We start from the raw sequence: 18845 nt of genomic DNA on the forward strand, positions 1-18845 counted from the left end.
ATTTAAGTTTTATGATCTCTATATCCAAGTTCAATGTTCAGCTCAGCAATTACGCATTTTATGTAATGGGAATCTCTATTTTTAGCAGAGATATTTCTAATAATAGGAGACCTTGTGGTCTGTTCAGAGACTTATATAGGATTTTCTATTGACTACTGTACCTTGTCCAGAGTCACCTCTCATGAGATAGATGGCTACATAAATTTGATAAATAAATATAGTTAATAAATAAATAGTTGCAATCTATGATTTGAAAAACTATGTATGGTGTTGTCATGCCCAAAATAAAGGTATTTTTACCTGTAAACATTTGAAACTGCAAATGGATTTTTTTTTACATTTTTTTAAAAAGGGTTTGTTTTTCTAAATTTTGGTATATATGCTGTCGAACTATATGTGCTGTGAACTCCACATGGCATCAGGAAGGGCATCTGGCCAGTAAATGTTCATCTCCATTCAATAGCTCTGATTCTATTCTGAATTAAGAGATTACAAGAAATCTCTTGTAAAGAAAGGACGGTTTTTTTAAAGGGAGAGGGAAGAAGGGTTCGATAAAATCTCTTAGCAAAATATTACAGAGTCAAAAGGTGTTGCTATGAAACGTATTAAATTTTGCCAAGAAAAAGAGCAGCACAGATTGTGGAAACCCCATGAAGTGACCAAGGAAGAAAAGGGAATATTTTAAAATCTAACAGATGAAGAACAGATGAACCTTTCAGTTGTATCTAAAAAGATTACCCCTAAAAATTTTCACAATTAATGTCAAGCCTCTTCAAAGCAATGCACAAACAAGGAAGCAAGATTCAAATGGAGTTTCACAGATCAGCCTTAATGCCCAGAAAAGAAAGGGATCAAACCTTCCAAAATGAAGAGGAAGATACAAGCTTAAATCTCAAATTCTCCAAAATTATCATGTATTTAGTAATACCTCCAGAACTTTGTAAGGTAGTAACACCTTACTACCTTACAAAGGTAGTAGTAAGGCTAAGGATTCTCCAAATATAGTTTATCACTAACTGAAATGTTTATCAAGTGCTGCCAAACCCCGTTTTTCTAAGTGGAAAATAGGAAAAAGTGGAGATAGGAAAAAATGCAAATTTGTTTGTTCAAGGAAGAGAGGATATTGATGCAAAATAAGAGAGAGAGAGAGATTCATTCTGGGTGTGCAGTGGCAGAAGCAACAGACAGAAAAGATCAAACATATCACTGGAAGGAAATGAAAAACAGACAAATGTTTATCTCATTTCAGAATTTCAGCCACCTATTAGTGGATGTCAGCGTAAATTACATAGTTGCCAAACAAAATTACACACTCAACAGAGATTACATACTGACATTCACTACTAACAGTTGTATGCTAGTATATGTGTCTTATGGCAATTGATTTGATCAGTTAAAATGGTAGATAAGTTAATCATCTTTTATTCCACCATGCAACCATAAAGAGCATTTTTGAAATCTTGACTGCACCTGTTTCTTGACCTTGCCTACTTTGAAGTGCCGACATTACACTTGAAAGTCCATTAGAACTTCTCTCTTCATTTTAAATAAGGCAAGTGTTATTTTCTTTCTTACACTTTCCTCTCTCGCAAGATTGAGAAATCATTACTGACAGTCCTTCCTAAACAAATTATTTCTTCTTTATTCTCTATTATTTCTTCTCTATTCTCTATTCTATTCTCTATTCCCAAGACTATGTGAATTCTTTCACAGATTAGCTGAACTAATGGAAAAAGAACTGGAGAAAAAAAATTGGAACTTTATTACTATACATGTTGACAGCAGCAAGAGTCTTAAAAATGGAAAGACCCTTCAATTCCTACCATGCAGTAGTTGATGGAGTAGGCTGAAATGGCAAAACATACTTCTCTGATTAAAGAAAAAAACCATAAGTACTTTTGTTTCCACATGGAAACCGCTTCAAAATTTCGTGCTTGATGTGGAAAAGAATGTAATTTTGATTTTGGGTTTTACAGATTAGATTAATAGACCTTTATAGAGACCTTTATGGAAAAATAAAAAGCTATGATCTGATGTTAATGCTCTATTCTACTGCAACACAGAAAGTCGGAAGTCAATGTTTCTTTTTCTTTTCTTTTCCCTACCTTTCCTCATTTTTCTCTCCCCCTTTCCCTTCCCTTTCACTGCTCTTTTATTTACTTTTGTATTTTGCATTTTATAATATTTTATAATCTAATAAAAATGTTTTTTTTAAAAAAATACAGATTAGCTGGACTAAAATTTTGCAAAGCAACCTTGAATCCAAGTTGGGCTGCTAAATGGCTGGATGATAGTGCAAGTGAATTTTAAAAAAATATTTGAGTGTCTGTTTTTCATAGCTCTACCAAATGCAATGAACATTACAGAACTATGTAATTCCAAATGGACAAAAATCATCACCAGCAATGAAATCCTTCCACTTCATCAGAGAGGCACAACATATCCCAGCAAAGTTAAAGCTCTATCTGGTTAAGATAAGCATGAAATATTTGCTTGGTGCTCAATTGGGAGCATATAATTCACAATTAACCAGTGGAACAGCTTGCATTCAGAAGTTATAGGTGCTTCATTGCTGGAGGTTTTTAAGAAAAGATGAGACAGCCTCCTTTCTGAAATGATATAGGGTTTCCTGCTTGAGCAGGCAATTGGACTAGAAGACCTCCAAGGTCCCTTCCAGTTCTATTCTGATTGACTGATAATTTCTTAATCTCTATATTTCAGGTGCTCCTGTAACTATCTAATGTCGTACTTAGGAAAGGGAGAGTTAGTTTGGTGTAGTGATTAAGGTGCCAGGCTACAGATTAGACCAGGAGTTCTAGTCTCACTTAGACACAAGGTCATGTGGGTGACCTTAAACCAGTCCTCTCTCTCAGTCCTAAGAAGGAGGCTATGGCAAAACATTTATGAAATTTTGCCAAGAAAACTGCAGACATGCCCAGGCAATTGACAGCAGTCATTGCTAACTCAAAGGAACACTTAGGAAAGAGATAGGTTGGGCAAAAGTAGAAATGGGACCACTGGTTATAGTTGCCCCTCCCCCCCCCAAAGCTGAAGCCATTATGATAAAACAATTAAGCATTTACTGCACTCAAGGAACATTCTAGAGTTTGGGAAACCCAATTAGATCTGTCTGACCTACTCAAAAATGTGTTCCTGAGAAGTCAAACCTCTATCTTCTTATACCAGCCAGATATGTAAACCATATAAATCAAATTAAAAAAAAAAATAACCCCAAGAACTTTTCAATAGCTGTTCTTGAAGGCAAATATATATTTTAAAAAAACACTTATGAGCTAAGATTGTGCCTGATAGAAAAATATCCACTGAATCCATAGCTCATGTTCTGTTAAATTGTGTTTCCTATAAGAAAATAAAGGCAAACTTTGTAATTCCTTGTTTGGCAAAGTAATCAGTCAAATTAGATTTGTTTTATATTGTTTATATTACTTTTATCAAATCAGTACTATTTTATTTCTTTGGCAATGACTAAATTTTGTTATCCTGTTGTAAAACTAGACATGCCCTAATACCCACAGTGATCTAGTTATAATATTATCTTTTTATTTCCTTTGAAAAAGATATTGTTTACTTAACTTATTTTGTTAACTATCAGAGTTCTGTTCGGTAACCATAATAAAGACCACTACTACTATTTGAACCTCTGAGCTGGTGTCATGTTCTCTTCGCTCACATATTGAAATTAAACAACCATCTGGAGAGAGGGAGCCATAGGCCATCTGGTTCTTAGTTATAGATATACCTAGATCCTTTCTTCTGAACTTACCATGATATTCGGACAGCATGGACCAGTCAAGAAGTCATAAGATAATATGAATAGGGCCAACAAGCACAGTCCTGTGTCTCTAAACTAAAACATTCAATTTACAGAGGGAGGAAGGGAGGGAGGGAGGGAGGGGAGAGAGAGAGAAAGAGAGAGAGAGAAGATGATAGAGAGGATAGAAATAGAGATAGAGTTAGAGATAGAGATTATAGAAATGTTAGCGATAGAGGGGGGAGAGGGAGAGTGGGAGTGAGTGAAAGGGAAGGATGGAGGGATGGAGGGACAGAGGGAGAGAGAGAGATAACACAGAGGTACATTAATTATTCCTAGACTTTGGGAGCTCCAAGTTGGGCTTGCAAGGAAATTTAGCTATACATTTCTTTTCCCAATGGAAGAATGCTAGGACTGAGGCAGGTGTATGTTTATTACCAGCATTTACAAATATCCAGATTTAATAATCTGCAAGAGTGTATACATATTTGTGTGCTGTCAGTGTTTCAGGGACTGGAAGTTTTTTCCCACAGAGAGTGGAAGCAATTAGTGATTTGATTGACTAGGGGTCATCCATGCAGCTGATTGATTCAATTGACTTTCATTACTGTCAATGACATTTCTGGATGCTTTTGAAATGCCTGCTGAGACATGACATAGAAATGCCTATTAAAGTGATATTAAAAATAAAATGTTTCATAGCAAGTAGCCTCTTTATGTTTCCTCTAATAATGGTGGGAATCATCTTTGTGATGCATTAACTCTACTAGGACACCAGATCTTCCCACTTGCTTCTTGCTGGCCTCTCTCCATCTTATCTTTCTTTGTTTCTGTACAAAACATAGAGTGCTGGGATAAATTATGTCTTTTGTTCAGCAGCTTCCTTATAACCATGCATCTTGAAGAAAGAAAAGCATTTAAATTAAACTTTGGCATCTTCTCCAAGCAAGCAAAGAATACAGTATTGAAATGATGGGAATAGTACTGGAAAAAGAAACCATATCAGCAGAATGCAGGAACAACAATTTTAAGAAGGCTGAACATTAGACTTAAAGGACATTGTACCTTTGAATTAGCTTTTTCCTCTCTTTTTCTTTTTTTGCCTGAAAAGCAAACATTTGGGCCATTTCAAATATACACAATTCTTTGATTATTAAACCACTATTTGCTTGAAGTGTTTAAAGGGAACACTTGGATTATGTAAAAAACCATCACTATCAATGAAAATGAATGTCTATGGAGATTCTCAGCGATCCAGGTCATGGTTGTCCAAAAGGTGCTTTTTCAAGAGGCAACTGGACCAGTGGTGGGTTGCCCCTGGTTTGCACCGGTTCTATAGAACTGGTAGTAAAACCAATAGTAAAACCGGTGGGAGGCTCCGCCCACCGACTCCGACGTCATTAAAACGCTTTTGCGCATTATTACCAGTGCGAACCAGTAGTAAAGGAAAGTAGAACCCACCCCTGAACTGGACTTTCTGGTTTTTCTTTGATGATGAGAAGCAAAACATCTTCATCTTCAGTCCAGTTGCCTCTTGAAAAAGCACCTTCGGGACAATGAAAATGAACTGCTATATTACAAGAACACTCTGGAAACTCTTAAAGAAGCAGATAATCCGTATATGGATATTAGCTCTCCACTGGCCAGTTGTAACCACTGTTTAATCACAAATTTTTCATTTGTTATATAAGAGCTGATGAAATCATTTCCCCCCTGCTTTAATGTTTCATTTTCCCACAAATATATATATATATATATATATATTTCTACCTGACCAACCTTAGGCACTAAAATGCTTTTAAAGTTATTGTTCTTGACACTAATTATGCCAATTGAGTTCCTACTCATCTAATCTGTCTGCTGGAAATATAGGCCATGAAATCTCTTCTGAACAGTGTGTGACTCAGTACACAATTGTTCAGTAAAAAGGAAGAAGGATGACTCATCCAGGATAAATACGGTGAAGATACTTCATTTCTAAACATATTTGAAGAAAAAGATAGGAAAAAATCTTTAGCACATTCTACACCTACACTGCTGGTGGTATTAATTAAGAGTGATATTACTCAATGCACTAAAGTGAAGTATATAATTATATTTGGTGGATCTAAACATAAATTGGAAAGTACTTCATCTTTGTATGAAATTGCATTCAGAGTGTACAGATAGCCTCTAATGCTATCTGTACACTCTGCATGAAGTCTACTATTCATTTATCTAGTAGAATCAAATCTATAGGACCATAAAGAAAATGCTTTTCTAAAAGCCTCTTCTTTAGGGGTTTTTTAACTTGCTCAGGCTGTAGAAATTTCTTATTTCCTAGAACCCCCAATGAGTCATCACGAGTACAAATGCCCTCCTTAGCTGACAAATCCAACATTTTCCACTGTACCTTAGAAAAATTGCTATAGTTGCCCAGGGCTACATTCATATGAACCCCCTCCTTTTTAGCCCCTCACAGAATCTCATCAAATACTTTTATTTCCTACAGAATAGACCCTACTCTGCTGCATATTTCTGCTCAATCATATTATATATTACTCATTAATTTAGACAACAATATTATATTGTTATAGATATTATAAATATCTAGGACAAAATCCTAGGTATTTAGAATAGCTGTCCTTCAGGCTTGGAGAAAGAAATCCATTTAGATCTCCTCCCCAGGTTGGAGATCAGGAAGTACCAGTAATAGTCTTCCAAAATTGCCAAAATGTTAAAATCAGAGAAGCCACACTTCTAGCCACTGTTTTATCTTATTTAGCAATTTGATTGATTTTTGGTTGCACTGGTTGGAGAGGGAATTTAGGTCTTTATTTTTCTGTTTTTAAAAGAATGAAGAGAATTAAAACCTCTCTCTTTTTAGCCACAACTGGAGAGAATCCAGAATCATCAGAACCACATCAACGTATCTTAACTTATAGATAAAACCACTCTGATAAATACTCAGATGTGTTGATTATAAGAGAGAAGACCTCTGAAGAATCTATTATGTTTTTACCTGTCATCTACAAGTCTTTCCCAAACTATATTCACATTAAATTGCTAGCATTTTCCCCCTTCCTAGAATTTTCCTGCAAGTACAGGGTCTTCCTCTTTCTTTCTTTCTTTCTTTCTTTCTTTCTTTCTTTCTTTCTTTCTTTCTTTCTTTCTTTCTTCCTTCCTTCCTTCCTTCCTTCCTTCCTTCCTTCATTCCTTCATTCCTACATTCATTCTTTGAATAAACCAAATTTTGATCCACTGGTTTAAACAAGAATTGGTCAAACAGCCTGCCGCCTAATCCTGACGTTATGTGCTAAAAAAGTGTGGCTGGTCCAAAGTCATCCACCTGGTGTTCATGCCTACAGCAGAACTAGAACTCAATCTCTTGGTTTCCAGCTGGTATCTAACCCACTAGACCAAACTACTCTCAGTTTGCTAAAATATATTGGTACACAGACACACACACAGATACATACAAATCTGTAAAAGAAGTATCTGATATTTTACTATACAGTATATTTTAACTAGTTCTGAAACACATTTATAAACCTCTTTTAATACTTTTTGAGTTACAGAAAAATGTGAAGGCTGGCGGATGACTACATTTAATTCAAAATTTCATCCAAGCTACCTACATCTGATTAAGTTTTCACTATAATTCTTATTATTCAGATTTTTCCAACATTCTGGATACAGAGCATCTATAAGAGACAACAGAAGTCAGAATGATTTTGGATAGATATGTATGACTTTAAGATCAGACCATATACCTGCCACAAGTAACATGTACCACAACACAAAAATACACAGGACACTTCATGGTGGCTTTGATTCTGGCTGAGCCTCTAAGACCTTTCATTTGACTACATGCAGTGCTCAATTTACAACTATATTCAACAACTGTTGAAGTTATGATGGCACTCAATGGTGGTTGTGACTAGTCTTTGAAATTCCCTTCTGACTGGCACTCCTTGCCTACCCTCACTTACTTAACAATGGAAATTTCAGTCCCAATTGCTGTTATAACGTAAGGACTACCTGTAATCGGTAGTGTATAATCACAAGAGCTTTCTCAGAATTATTCCAGGGAAAGAAACTTATGAAGTGTTCATGCCACTTTATAATGCCTTGGTAAGGCCACACTTGGAATACTGCATCCGGTTTTGGTCGCCACACTGTAAAAAAAGATGTTGAGACTCTAGAAAGAGCCCAGAGAAGATCAACAAAGATGATTAGAAAAGTGGGGGCTATAGAGAAATGTTGTGGGAATTGAGTATGTGTAATGAAAAGAAGGACTAGGTGTGACATGATAGCAGTGCTCTAATATCTCAGGGGTTGCCACAAAGAAGAGGAAGTCAAGCTATTCTCCAAAGCACCTGAGGGCAGGACAAGAAGCAATCAAGGAAAGAAGCAACCTAGAACTAAGGAAAAATTTCCTAAGTGTTAGAACAATTAATCAGTGTAATGATTTACCTCCAGAAGTTGTGAATGCTCTGACACTGGAAGTTTTTAAGAAGAGATTGGGCAACGATTTGTCTAAAACAGTATAGGGTTTTCTGCCATAGCAGGGATTGGACTAGAAGTCCTCTAAATCCCTTCCAACTCTGCTTTTCTGTTATATGAACCATTGCTGCATGAAGAAGGCTTTTCTTAATTTTTACTCAATATAAGCATAAGGAGAACCAGATGTCATAGTAATCCTGAACCACCTTAAGTGCAATACAGTATGTGTCATTCTCCCCTATGAATGTTTTTAAAAAGGTCCTTATTGAGAAAGTGCTAGAAAAAAACAATGTCTATTTCAAAATTGAAAAATTTACAATAAAGTAGGTGGGAGAATTATTTTGAGAAATACTTCAAATTATGTTCCCAGTGGATTACAGGCAACTAAATTTTTGATGGTTTTCTGAAGCAGGTTTTAAATCAACCGATCAGTAAGTGCATCCAATTATTTTAAAATGGAGCTTAATGGTTATAACCTAAGGCTATATAACCGAATAGCCCATTAGTATGATTTAAGCTCTCTGCATTGTCTTTTTTCCTCTCACATTTCTTCAGGGTAGCTATTCTCAGTAACGTCACTTTATTTCCTGCTTAATGAACTTTATACACATTTTTTTGCTCCTTTGAATCCTACCTGCCTCATTTCTTTGTAATTATGATGCTTGAAATCTAAGTTGTCTGTGGTAGTCATTTCATTTCTTCTGTGATAATAATTGTTTGGGTCTGTAATTAAAAAAAGATAAACATTTTTCAGAAAGAAAGAATAATATTTTTGACCATGATCATTTACACAACAGTTATTGAATGATAATAATATAGATCTTGTTGTAATACTGAGCTAATTAGAATAGTCAAAATGGTGATTAAAAATCCCTACTCAGACTGCAGGTGACAATTCAACATCCTATCCCATATCTCATTTTATTTTATTTTTGCTTTAGAACAAATAACATTGCTGTTCAGATGTAAGATTCATATCTATATTGAAACCACCAGAATCTTTGTTATAATTCACATCATGTTGTTTATATGTGCTTATCTATGTATTTGATTCACATTAACATTTAGCTTAGGAAAATATATCAGAAGCTAATATTAGATAAATTTATCCAGTACAAGGATGTTTATATGTCATGTATTCAGAAACAAAATGAACAAAATTTTCAGTGATCTGTGAAGTACAAAAATAGACTTAGCTTCTTCTAGGGATATGTCATTATTTAATAATCAGTTAGATCTTTTACATAATTGGCAATGGCATAGGAATGCAACTTTATATAACTGGTCCACTTTACATCTCTGATTTTTATTCTCACTCAATATTTTTATATCTTTGCAATACCAATATAAACTAGAGATAACATAGTAGCTGATAGCAATAGCAATTAGATTTATATACTGCTTTACAGCGCATTACAGCCCTCTGTAAGTGGCTTACAGAGTTAGCATATTGCCCCCAACAATCTGGGTCCTCATTTTACCAACCTCAGAAGGATGGAAGGCTGACTCAACCTTGAACCGGTGAGACTCGAACCCATAATTAATTAACCTGCATAATTAACCTGTAATACTGCATTCTAACCACTGTGACACCATGGCTCTGATACAGATATATCAACTGCTGTACATGTTCTTAAATCCTTAGAGCTGTTTTTCTCAACCTTGGAAGCTTGAAGATGGGTGGACTTCAACTCCCAGAATCCCCCAGCCAGCAGCACTGGCTGGGGGATTCTGGGAGTTGAAGTCCACCCATCTTCAAGCTACGAAGGTTGAGAAACACTGCCATAGTGGATTGTTTCAAAACAAGAAATCTAATTGGGCAGCTTACTTAATGCTTACATATAAAGTTATTTCAGAAAGTGAATGGCATTAAATTACAATAGCAATATTCACTATAGATGAAGGACTGGGGCAAAAAATTGAACTCTACAAATCTACAGAACTAATTACTTACATCTTAGGTTCTTTCCAACTTCAAGAAAAATAAGTTGAGAAAACACTGAAAACCAATGAAATGCAGAACCAGGTAGTCCTCAACGTACGACCACAACTGAGCCCAAAATTTATGTTGCTAAGTGAAAAATTTGTTAAGTGAGTTTTGCCCTATTTTACGACTTTTCTTGAAACAGTTGTTAAGCGAATCCCTGCAGTTGTTAAATTAGTAACATGGTTGTTAAGTGAATCTGGCTTCCCCATTGACTTTGCTGGTCAGAAAGTTGCAAAAAAGTGATCACATGACACAGGGACACTGCAACTTTCATAAATATGAACCAGTTACCAAGCATCCAAATATAAATTGCATGACCATGGGGATGCTGCGAATGGTCATAAGTGTGAACAATGGTCATAAGTTACTTTTTCTAGTGCCGTTGTAACTTCAAACAGTCACTAAGCGAACTGTTGTAAGTGGAGGATTAGCTGTATAGATCCTTACAATCGAGACAAAAATCTTTGTGGACATTTTTGTGGAATAAATAGAGAAAAAAAATATCCAGAGTTGCTTCAACAGAGACATGGGTGGCATATATATTTCAATCAATCAATCAATCAATCTCCTTTCCAGCTACCACAAATCTCTGTCTTATTCTGTTAAAAACCAAGAAAGAATCTGAACAGCTAGTATGTGTGCACTTTCTTTACTTTCTTCATGTATTATTAACTCTAATAACATGCTATCATGGAAAAAAAAACTTTATAACTTATGAAAATAATTCTATCTTCTATTTTTTTTATTGACTCAGCACGTAGATCAGATTTTTCAGAAATTCAGAATACTGGGCAGCTGCTAACAAGTGCTTTATTTGGATCTGTATCCAATTCCAAAAAAAACAAATGGCACGATAAAAGATGAATATCTTGACTAGCTGGACTCAAGGTAAACCGCTCCAAACTCGATTGCAGAAAATATGACTTCAGTAACAGAGTGGTCAGTGCCTGGAAAGCACTACCTGACTCTGTAGTTTATTCCCCAAACCCCCAAAACTTTAACCTTAAACTGTCTACTGTTGACCTCACCCCATTCCTGTCTGTAAGGGGCATGCATAAGTGCACCAGCGTACCTAACGTCCCTGTCCTAATATTCCTTTTTACTTACTCTTTTCATGTATTCAAATTATGTTTATACTTTTACCTGTTATCTTATATATGCTTGACAAATAAACTTATGATTATGATTATGGACAAAATGGAAAAGAGAAAAATCCCTACTTCTCTCTGATATACTGTATCAGAGATTGTGAGATTGTATCTAAGAAGTTCTTAACATTCTTAATATGTCCTCTGGTTCAAAAAGATTCAGCAACTTCACTCCCTGGAATAATAGCAATAGCACTTAGACTTATATACTGCTTCATAGTGCTTTGCAGCCCTCTCTAAGCGGTTTACAGAGCATATTGTCCGCAACAAGCTTGGTCATCATTTTACTGACCTTGGAAGGATGGAAGGCTGAGTCAACTTTGAGCCGGTCAGAATTGAACTGCTGGCAGTCGGCATAATTAGCCTGCAATACTACATTCTAACCAGTGCACCACCACGGCTCTTAATAAACCCAGAACTTTCCTTTGATATTTTTAAATACATTATTCCAAATTTGGTCTTAAGCATGGCTTTACCTGGAAGAGGGCAGCCTAGGATCTCAAGTCTCATGCATATGTTTCCTTCCTCATACCAGGACTGAGGGTTTATCCGAATGTAACGTGCAACAAGGGGTATTGGCAATTCATTAAGGACCGGAATTTCCTTTTCACTGTTGCCTTCAAAAAGCTAGTTCAAAACACAAAGAATGGGCATAGTTAATCATAAAAACTGAAATCAGTGAAAAGTTAGAGAAAGAATTAGGTGTTACATTGAACATCCAAGAAAACATTATTCCTAATTCCGTTTTCTTTAGTTTAAATGGCACTTCTTTTGAGGCTAAATTAAAATGGTTTACTGTGCTTGAGAGAAACTTCCTCATTTTCCTGTCTTCATATTAATTTTCAAGGTAGCATACTACTGCTTTGCAAAAAATTTTAAAAAGTTCATCCAATCAAATATGTATCTTTTGGTATAGAATCTCTTTGGGTAGAGTGACAGCTGCATAGAGCCTTCAAAAGGGATATTTGGAGCTACACCTCTATGAGACAAAGGGATTGCCACCAGCCCAATAAATATGGAATATGTGTATATAGCAGTGAAACAAATGGAAAACTTTTTTTTAACATTGTCAAGCAAATTCAGTTTGAAAGTATTCTATATTTTGGCCTTTCACTGATGACACAGAATCAATGAAATGAGAACCAGGAGAGGCCACAAGTAGAGGGATGGTGATGGCGTAAACCCTTGTTTGAGTCTTAGATAACTGATCTTCAGAAGGTACCCAAAAGCTGTCTAAGAAAAAATCCACATAGATATTTCAGAGGATGCTTTTATTGATATAAATCTACTTCAGATTTTTGTCTTGTACTTTGCTATTTTTCCAGTTGCTTGACTATTTCTTGACTATTTCTCCAGTTTGGGCGGGAGGGGGAAATGATATTATGCTTGTAATTATATATAAAATATGAATATTAAATAAATATTACATTGCAAAGTATATAGAAGGGAACTGATGCTGAAACCACTTGAGCTATCTGGCAAGGAAAGGCTCACAAAAGCTTATGAGTTTTAATAAAATGTACTAGCTGGAAAAGGTACAGATTTCTGATCTGAAAAAGTAGGTCAAGCTAGGATAGATAGAGTCAGAGCTAGAGCAAAAAACACATTATATCTAAAGTGATAAATTTAAAATACTCCACAGCCTTCTTCATTTTGTCACATTAGGCAGCTTTGGAGGAGGCTGTATGAAGTTTGAAACTATAGGCTGCAAAATGTGCTTTAGAACTCTTCCAAGACTGCTATTTGCATTTCATCTATGGAGAAATTAACATAAAAATAAGTCAGCAGAAGAAAAAAACATATCCAGATCAATTTCAGGTAATTAACTCTACATACTACTGGTTCCTCTACTTAATTGAAATAATTGCATTTTTTCTTAGATGTTATATTAGTTCTATTAGTGTGCTTATTATTGTAATAGGCATACATTTATACTCTACCCTTTGATAACATCATAGCACAAATATTTGTTCTGTTACAATGAACAATATATGAGTTGCCTCTCTTTGGAAAAAATGTAATTGAATATATAGAATGGCCATAATTATTCTTATTTCAAATAGTGCAGTGAACTCATGAACATCATGAACAATACCATATGAATAATGGAAGCCCAAACATCTATCCTGTTACTCCATTTTTTAGAGTGTTCCTTTGCTTTTCTGTCTTGAATATATGGTTAATAGAGAAGGTCCTAATCTAGAAGTATCTAAAAAAAATGCACCATGGTCAGAACATAAATTCACCATGTACAAATAGTGCAAATTGTAACACTGTCACGGGCTTTGAAAAGTCCGGAAGTATTGCATTAGCCATAATAAAACTTACAAGGAAACTGGGAAAACACACATCTCTCTTGTAGAGCTCAGTACTCTTGTTCATAAAATGTTATTACTTGAACTGGGCTTCTGTTGACAAATAAAAGTGGCAGGCACGAGACTTAATGGGCAATCCAAAAATCTGTGAGTAGCCTAACCTTCACTTGAGATTTTTTTCCCTAACAAATGTACTTGTATTTTTGTATTTGAGATTCGAAAGATTTTGTAAGCTGCTTTAATTACTTGACCTGATCTATGTGGAAGGTGTATGCAATGATCTTCAATAATGAACTTCAAAATTCAGCATCCGCTATCAGATAACTTCTTAATTTCAGCAAAATCTGGTTAATTATATGCTTTCTGATCATTTCATCTGGCTAGCTTTTGATGGTTCTCTAAACTTTGGTGAGGCAAATGGTGAAATTAAGCCATTTTATTGATAGGGATATGACAGCTGAATGGGAATAAGCAGTTAGGATATTTCTTGGGACACTAACCATGTCTCCAGAACCATTTTTGACAGTGATCCATTCATGACTGTCATTGCTCACCATAACTCTGTAAGATGTTACCCAGTCACTCCTAGAAAAAAACAGAGGATGGTTTTCTTAAATTATTATTAATGCATTTTATCTGCTTTCTAAAGATTATCAAAGCCCACCTTATTTTGCAGTGTGTTATTTTCAGTTTGATGGGACAATTATAGTTATTTAATTGCTTGCTTCCTTAAGGATGCTTCTATTTTTATATCTGTTGGCAGCATTTATATATCATCTGCTAGTTCTTTGAAAAGAAAAAAAAATAGAACTACAAAATTATCAACATACAACATGAATGGAATGCATAATGGCCAGACTCTAATAAGTACAGAGGTACCTAGGTACTTATTGCAAATTGGTTACGGAAGACACGATGAATGCCAAAAATGATGAGTACCAAACAAATATTTCCCATAAGGAATAATGCAGTGTGGCACAAGGAGGCCGACACCAATGTTCTAGCTTGTGCATGAAGAACCAAACAAACAAAGAGTACAGGGACAAAACTTTAGCATCAAAATGTATTGAGTACCAAATGTGATGAGTTCAAACCAATTGAGTACAAGTACCATTGTATTTAAAACATGTTTGAAAAGGGGTGGTAAAAAAGTATTCTGATTTTTTTTTTTTTTTTTTTTTTTTTTTTTTGCATGAAAGGTACCAGGTAACCTTCTCTGTAGAGGAAATTTCACAAGCTTCTTTGAGAACCATTTCCTTGATTTAAATTGTCTTCTGAGTCTGGCATTAGCCATTGAGGAAATAGAAATAAGTTCAATATGTAGACTTATTTCATGTTTGTTTCATGCTTTTATACACTGTCTTCACTCCAGCTATAAAGGTCAGGATCCAGGAAATCAATTTAATTTGTACAAACATGATATTTATTTTTTATTCATATAGAAATTATTTTTTATCTGACATTGAGAATGCATCTTTTAACTGGGGAGAAGTTACTAACAACAATATATATCAAACGTATAAATTTCAAATGTAGATATGCCATCTCTTTTTTGCCTTATGTTATACTTTGCATATAATAAATGAAATGCATTAAACAGAAAAAATCATATTGTATTATTTGTGATCATGGTATCTCCTCTGTCAGGTAAGTAAATTAAGGCTAATTTTAAAACAAATGATTAAACTTTGACCACAGAAAGTAATATTGATCATTCTTCCCATTTCATTAATAAAGCGCTACTTTATAAGCAGAAAAGAAGTACATATTGATAATCCAAGATTGTACATTCAGAGTTATTTATTTCCCAGCATGAATCATCTTTAATAACCCTTACTCAAGCACAATACAGTTATAAAGGTCAATCTTATTTTTTCCCCCTGTAATTCTGAAGCTCAGTCATCTCTTTAAATCATAGTGATTTTTATAACACCACATTCATTTCAATATCAAGCAAAAATGGAACACTAACTGGACAGGCCTGTATTCTGTGGTTAGATGTTCCAATATATATTTCCAATCCATTAGAACTGGAGTTGGCTTTTTTGGAACTATTCACATTATGTTATTGTAAGCAATGTTTTTAAGATTTTAAAAACATTTGCTACTGATTCTAAAGTACATAATATTCCATCTCCTCATTCCAAATTCTCATTCTAGAAAATGGCTAAGATTCACCTGGTAGTAAATACTGGTTATTTTTATAAGGATATTTCCCCCCTATTATTATAATAATTTGGTATTTCTCTCTTCCTAATCAACATTTAATAAAATAATAGGCCAAATTATTATTTTATTATTATTAATAGATGCTATGCTTTGGAAGGAAAAAAACAGATTTGTGAATTTGTATTTAAAACTGGAATCCTTTTCATATAGATATTTAATCATTGTCATGCAATATTTTAATGTCAATAGCCAATATCCTTAAACCTTTTATTCATCTCCTATTTGTGCAAAATTTCAAAAAAAAGGACTGCATGAAATTATTAGTTCAAGGGAAAGAAAGACTGACATATTAGGTCTTTCAATAAAAATTAATAAAGCTACTAGCAATTCCAAAATTTCAAAGTCAGTGAAGAGTTATTCCTCCCTTTTCACAATATTGAACATTATTGTCCTACAAAGATAAGATCTTTTTTGGTAATACTTTTGTTAAAAGTTTTAATTAAAAGTAAAAGATAACTCAAACTAAATAAAGAAGAAAAAAGAAAAAGTTCAAAAAATAAAAAAGGAAAGTAACTCTCGACCTGAAGAAAGCAACTTCCCACCCTCATTATAACTAGTAAACAATTTCTTCACTTCTTCTTAATTCAAAAATTTTAAACTGTTCATTGCATAATATTTCTCTTAACTACAGACAAATCAATACATAACATTTTCTCCAATCAATTGTCAGCTAAAAGTTGCAACGCGGCTCTAAAAAAAAAAACCATGAATTTACATATATAGTATGAAACTCAATGTTCCACATCTCAACTTTTAGCTGTAAAGGAAAACTCCATTTAAAAGGCAAAAAGTGATCTGAATATCTTACTATAACACCGCACAGCCAAAGATTAATACTGTAAAGCAGGACCACTACAAAGATATAACTTTAAAGGCACTATTACAGATTTCACCAATTTGGTACCACCAGGCTTCTGAAATCCCTTCCTTCATCTACAGCCATCCCTGCTGACAGTAGTGGGGGTCCAGTACCTTTATCAAAAATTGGAAAGGGTACAATATTGCAACCAGTAATATTAGAGGAGAGGAAATTAGCAGGCGAACCGAATCCAAAATCCAAGGAAAAAAAAATCTAACTGTAAACTATGAAACAGAGAAAAAAATACTAAGAGAACAAGAGAGAGTTGAAACCAAATCTGCCATCTCAAATACTTTAAATATCACCCATTTATTTACATTTCCTATCTCTAGATCTCCCATCTCCCTAATTAGCTAAATTAGATTGTTTAATTAATTAAAAGCAGAACATGGACATTAATTAACCTCCTAAAGTCTATAAAAATCGAGGCAGGAAATAAATCCCATAAGTAAAAAAATTATTTGGACTTTTATTTGGATGTCTATAAGTCAGCTGTAAGGTATGGTTAGAAAGATCATTGGCCATGACCATGTAAGGAAGCTCCACTCACTGGGCACCAGGCTTTTTCTACCTGTGTGTATATATAAATAATATGACTACAGGTAGTCCTCAACTTATGACCACAATTGAGCCCAAAATTATTATTTCTGTGGCTAAGTGGAGAGATTTGTTAAGTGAATTTTGCCCCATTTTATGACCTTTTTAGCCACAGTTGTTAAGAGAATCATTGCAGTTGTTAAATTGCAGCAGACTAAAGCACTGTTATTAACATCAGCTGCCTGCAATTACTGCAAGTTCAAATCTCACCAGGCTCAAGCTTGACTCAGCCTTCCATCCTTTCTAAGGTAGGTAAAATGAAGACCCGGATTGTGGGGGCAATAAGCTGACTTTCTATAAATATACAAAAGTATGAAGGCTATTGCTTAATGCATTGTAAGCCGCCCTGAGTCTCCGGAGAAGGGTGGCATATAAATCAAACAAACAAACAAAAAATTAGTAACACGGTTGTTAAGTGAATCAGTAGTTTCCCCATTGACTTTGCTTGTCAGAAGGTCGCAAAACTTCGGATGCTTGGCAACTGGTTCATATTTATGATGGCTGCAGTGTCCTGGGTTTCACATGACCTCCAAGACATTGCAACCGTCATAAATATGAACCTGTTGCCAAGCATTTGAATTTTGATCATGTGGTCATGAGGATGCTACAACGGTCATAAGTGTGAAAAATTGTCATAAGTCACTTTTTTTCAGTGCTGTTGTAACTTTGAACAGTCACTAAATGAACTATTGTAAGTCAAAGACTACCTGCATACCCTTCCTTTTTTAATGTTTTAAAATGTGGAATATTACTAAAAAGGATGCATCTCTCCTATCCTCTAGAGCAAGGGTCTCCAAGCTTGGCAACTTTAAGACTTGTGGACTTCAACTCCAGAATTCCTCAGCCTGGCTTAAAGTTGTCCAGGTTGGAGACCCCTGCTCTAGAGTTGTGGTCAGGTTTTTAGTGAATTTGTGAATTCAGTGTGTTATATTTAAGCATATTTAAAAAGAACACTCACTAAATTCAAAAAGGTCCTGAAAAAACCCTAGTATTTAAATAATGAACAATATACTTGGAAATCATCCCACATTTCTTCAAAACTAGTCTCTCAGATGCAGTACTAGATATATTTCTCCCATTTATGAATATGCAAAAATACAGAAGAAAAAAAATCATTATATGCATAAAAGTAATGAATTCATTATCGAGGTTATTTTTAAGTGCTGAACATGCAGTCCAAATTTGCAAAAAAAGCAGTACTGTCATAACTATCATTTTCTTCTTCCCAGTTTAAATAATTTCTTAGAAAAGCTGTATCTAAAAGGAAAACATGTTTAAATTATGTATAACTAATTTATGATGTAATTTCAAATGCAGTTTGAGAAAGTATCATGTTTTAAATAATGTTAACTTTTGAAAGTGTTACTTTTTTTTCTTTGTTAGGTAGTTTTGCTGTACAGGAGTATGAATTATGGGATTATTGAGTTGTGTATAAATTTATGTGGACCAAGGC

At 34.6% G+C, this 18845-nt stretch overlaps 1 protein-coding gene across 1 annotated transcript in view; it reads right to left on the minus strand.

The window, feature by feature from the left end:
• Window positions 1–18845, minus strand: part of CPXM2 (carboxypeptidase X, M14 family member 2) — a 100328-nt gene that overhangs the window by 29258 nt on the left and 52225 nt on the right. The window contains exons 5-7 of the mRNA XM_070944870.1: window positions 14208–14292; window positions 11869–12019; window positions 8892–8980 (exon numbers count right to left, since the gene is read on the minus strand). Of these exons, the coding sequence (XP_070800971.1) occupies window positions 8892–8980; window positions 11869–12019; window positions 14208–14292 (325 nt within the window). The remainder of the gene's footprint in view (window positions 1–8891; window positions 8981–11868; window positions 12020–14207; window positions 14293–18845) is intronic.

The sequence above is a fragment of the Pituophis catenifer genome, unplaced genomic scaffold, assembly GCF_029215685.1.
Source record: "Pituophis catenifer annectens isolate HBS135680 unplaced genomic scaffold, rPitCat1.0.hap2 SCAF_6, whole genome shotgun sequence".
NCBI classification, from domain to species: domain Eukaryota; kingdom Metazoa; phylum Chordata; class Lepidosauria; order Squamata; family Colubridae; genus Pituophis; species Pituophis catenifer.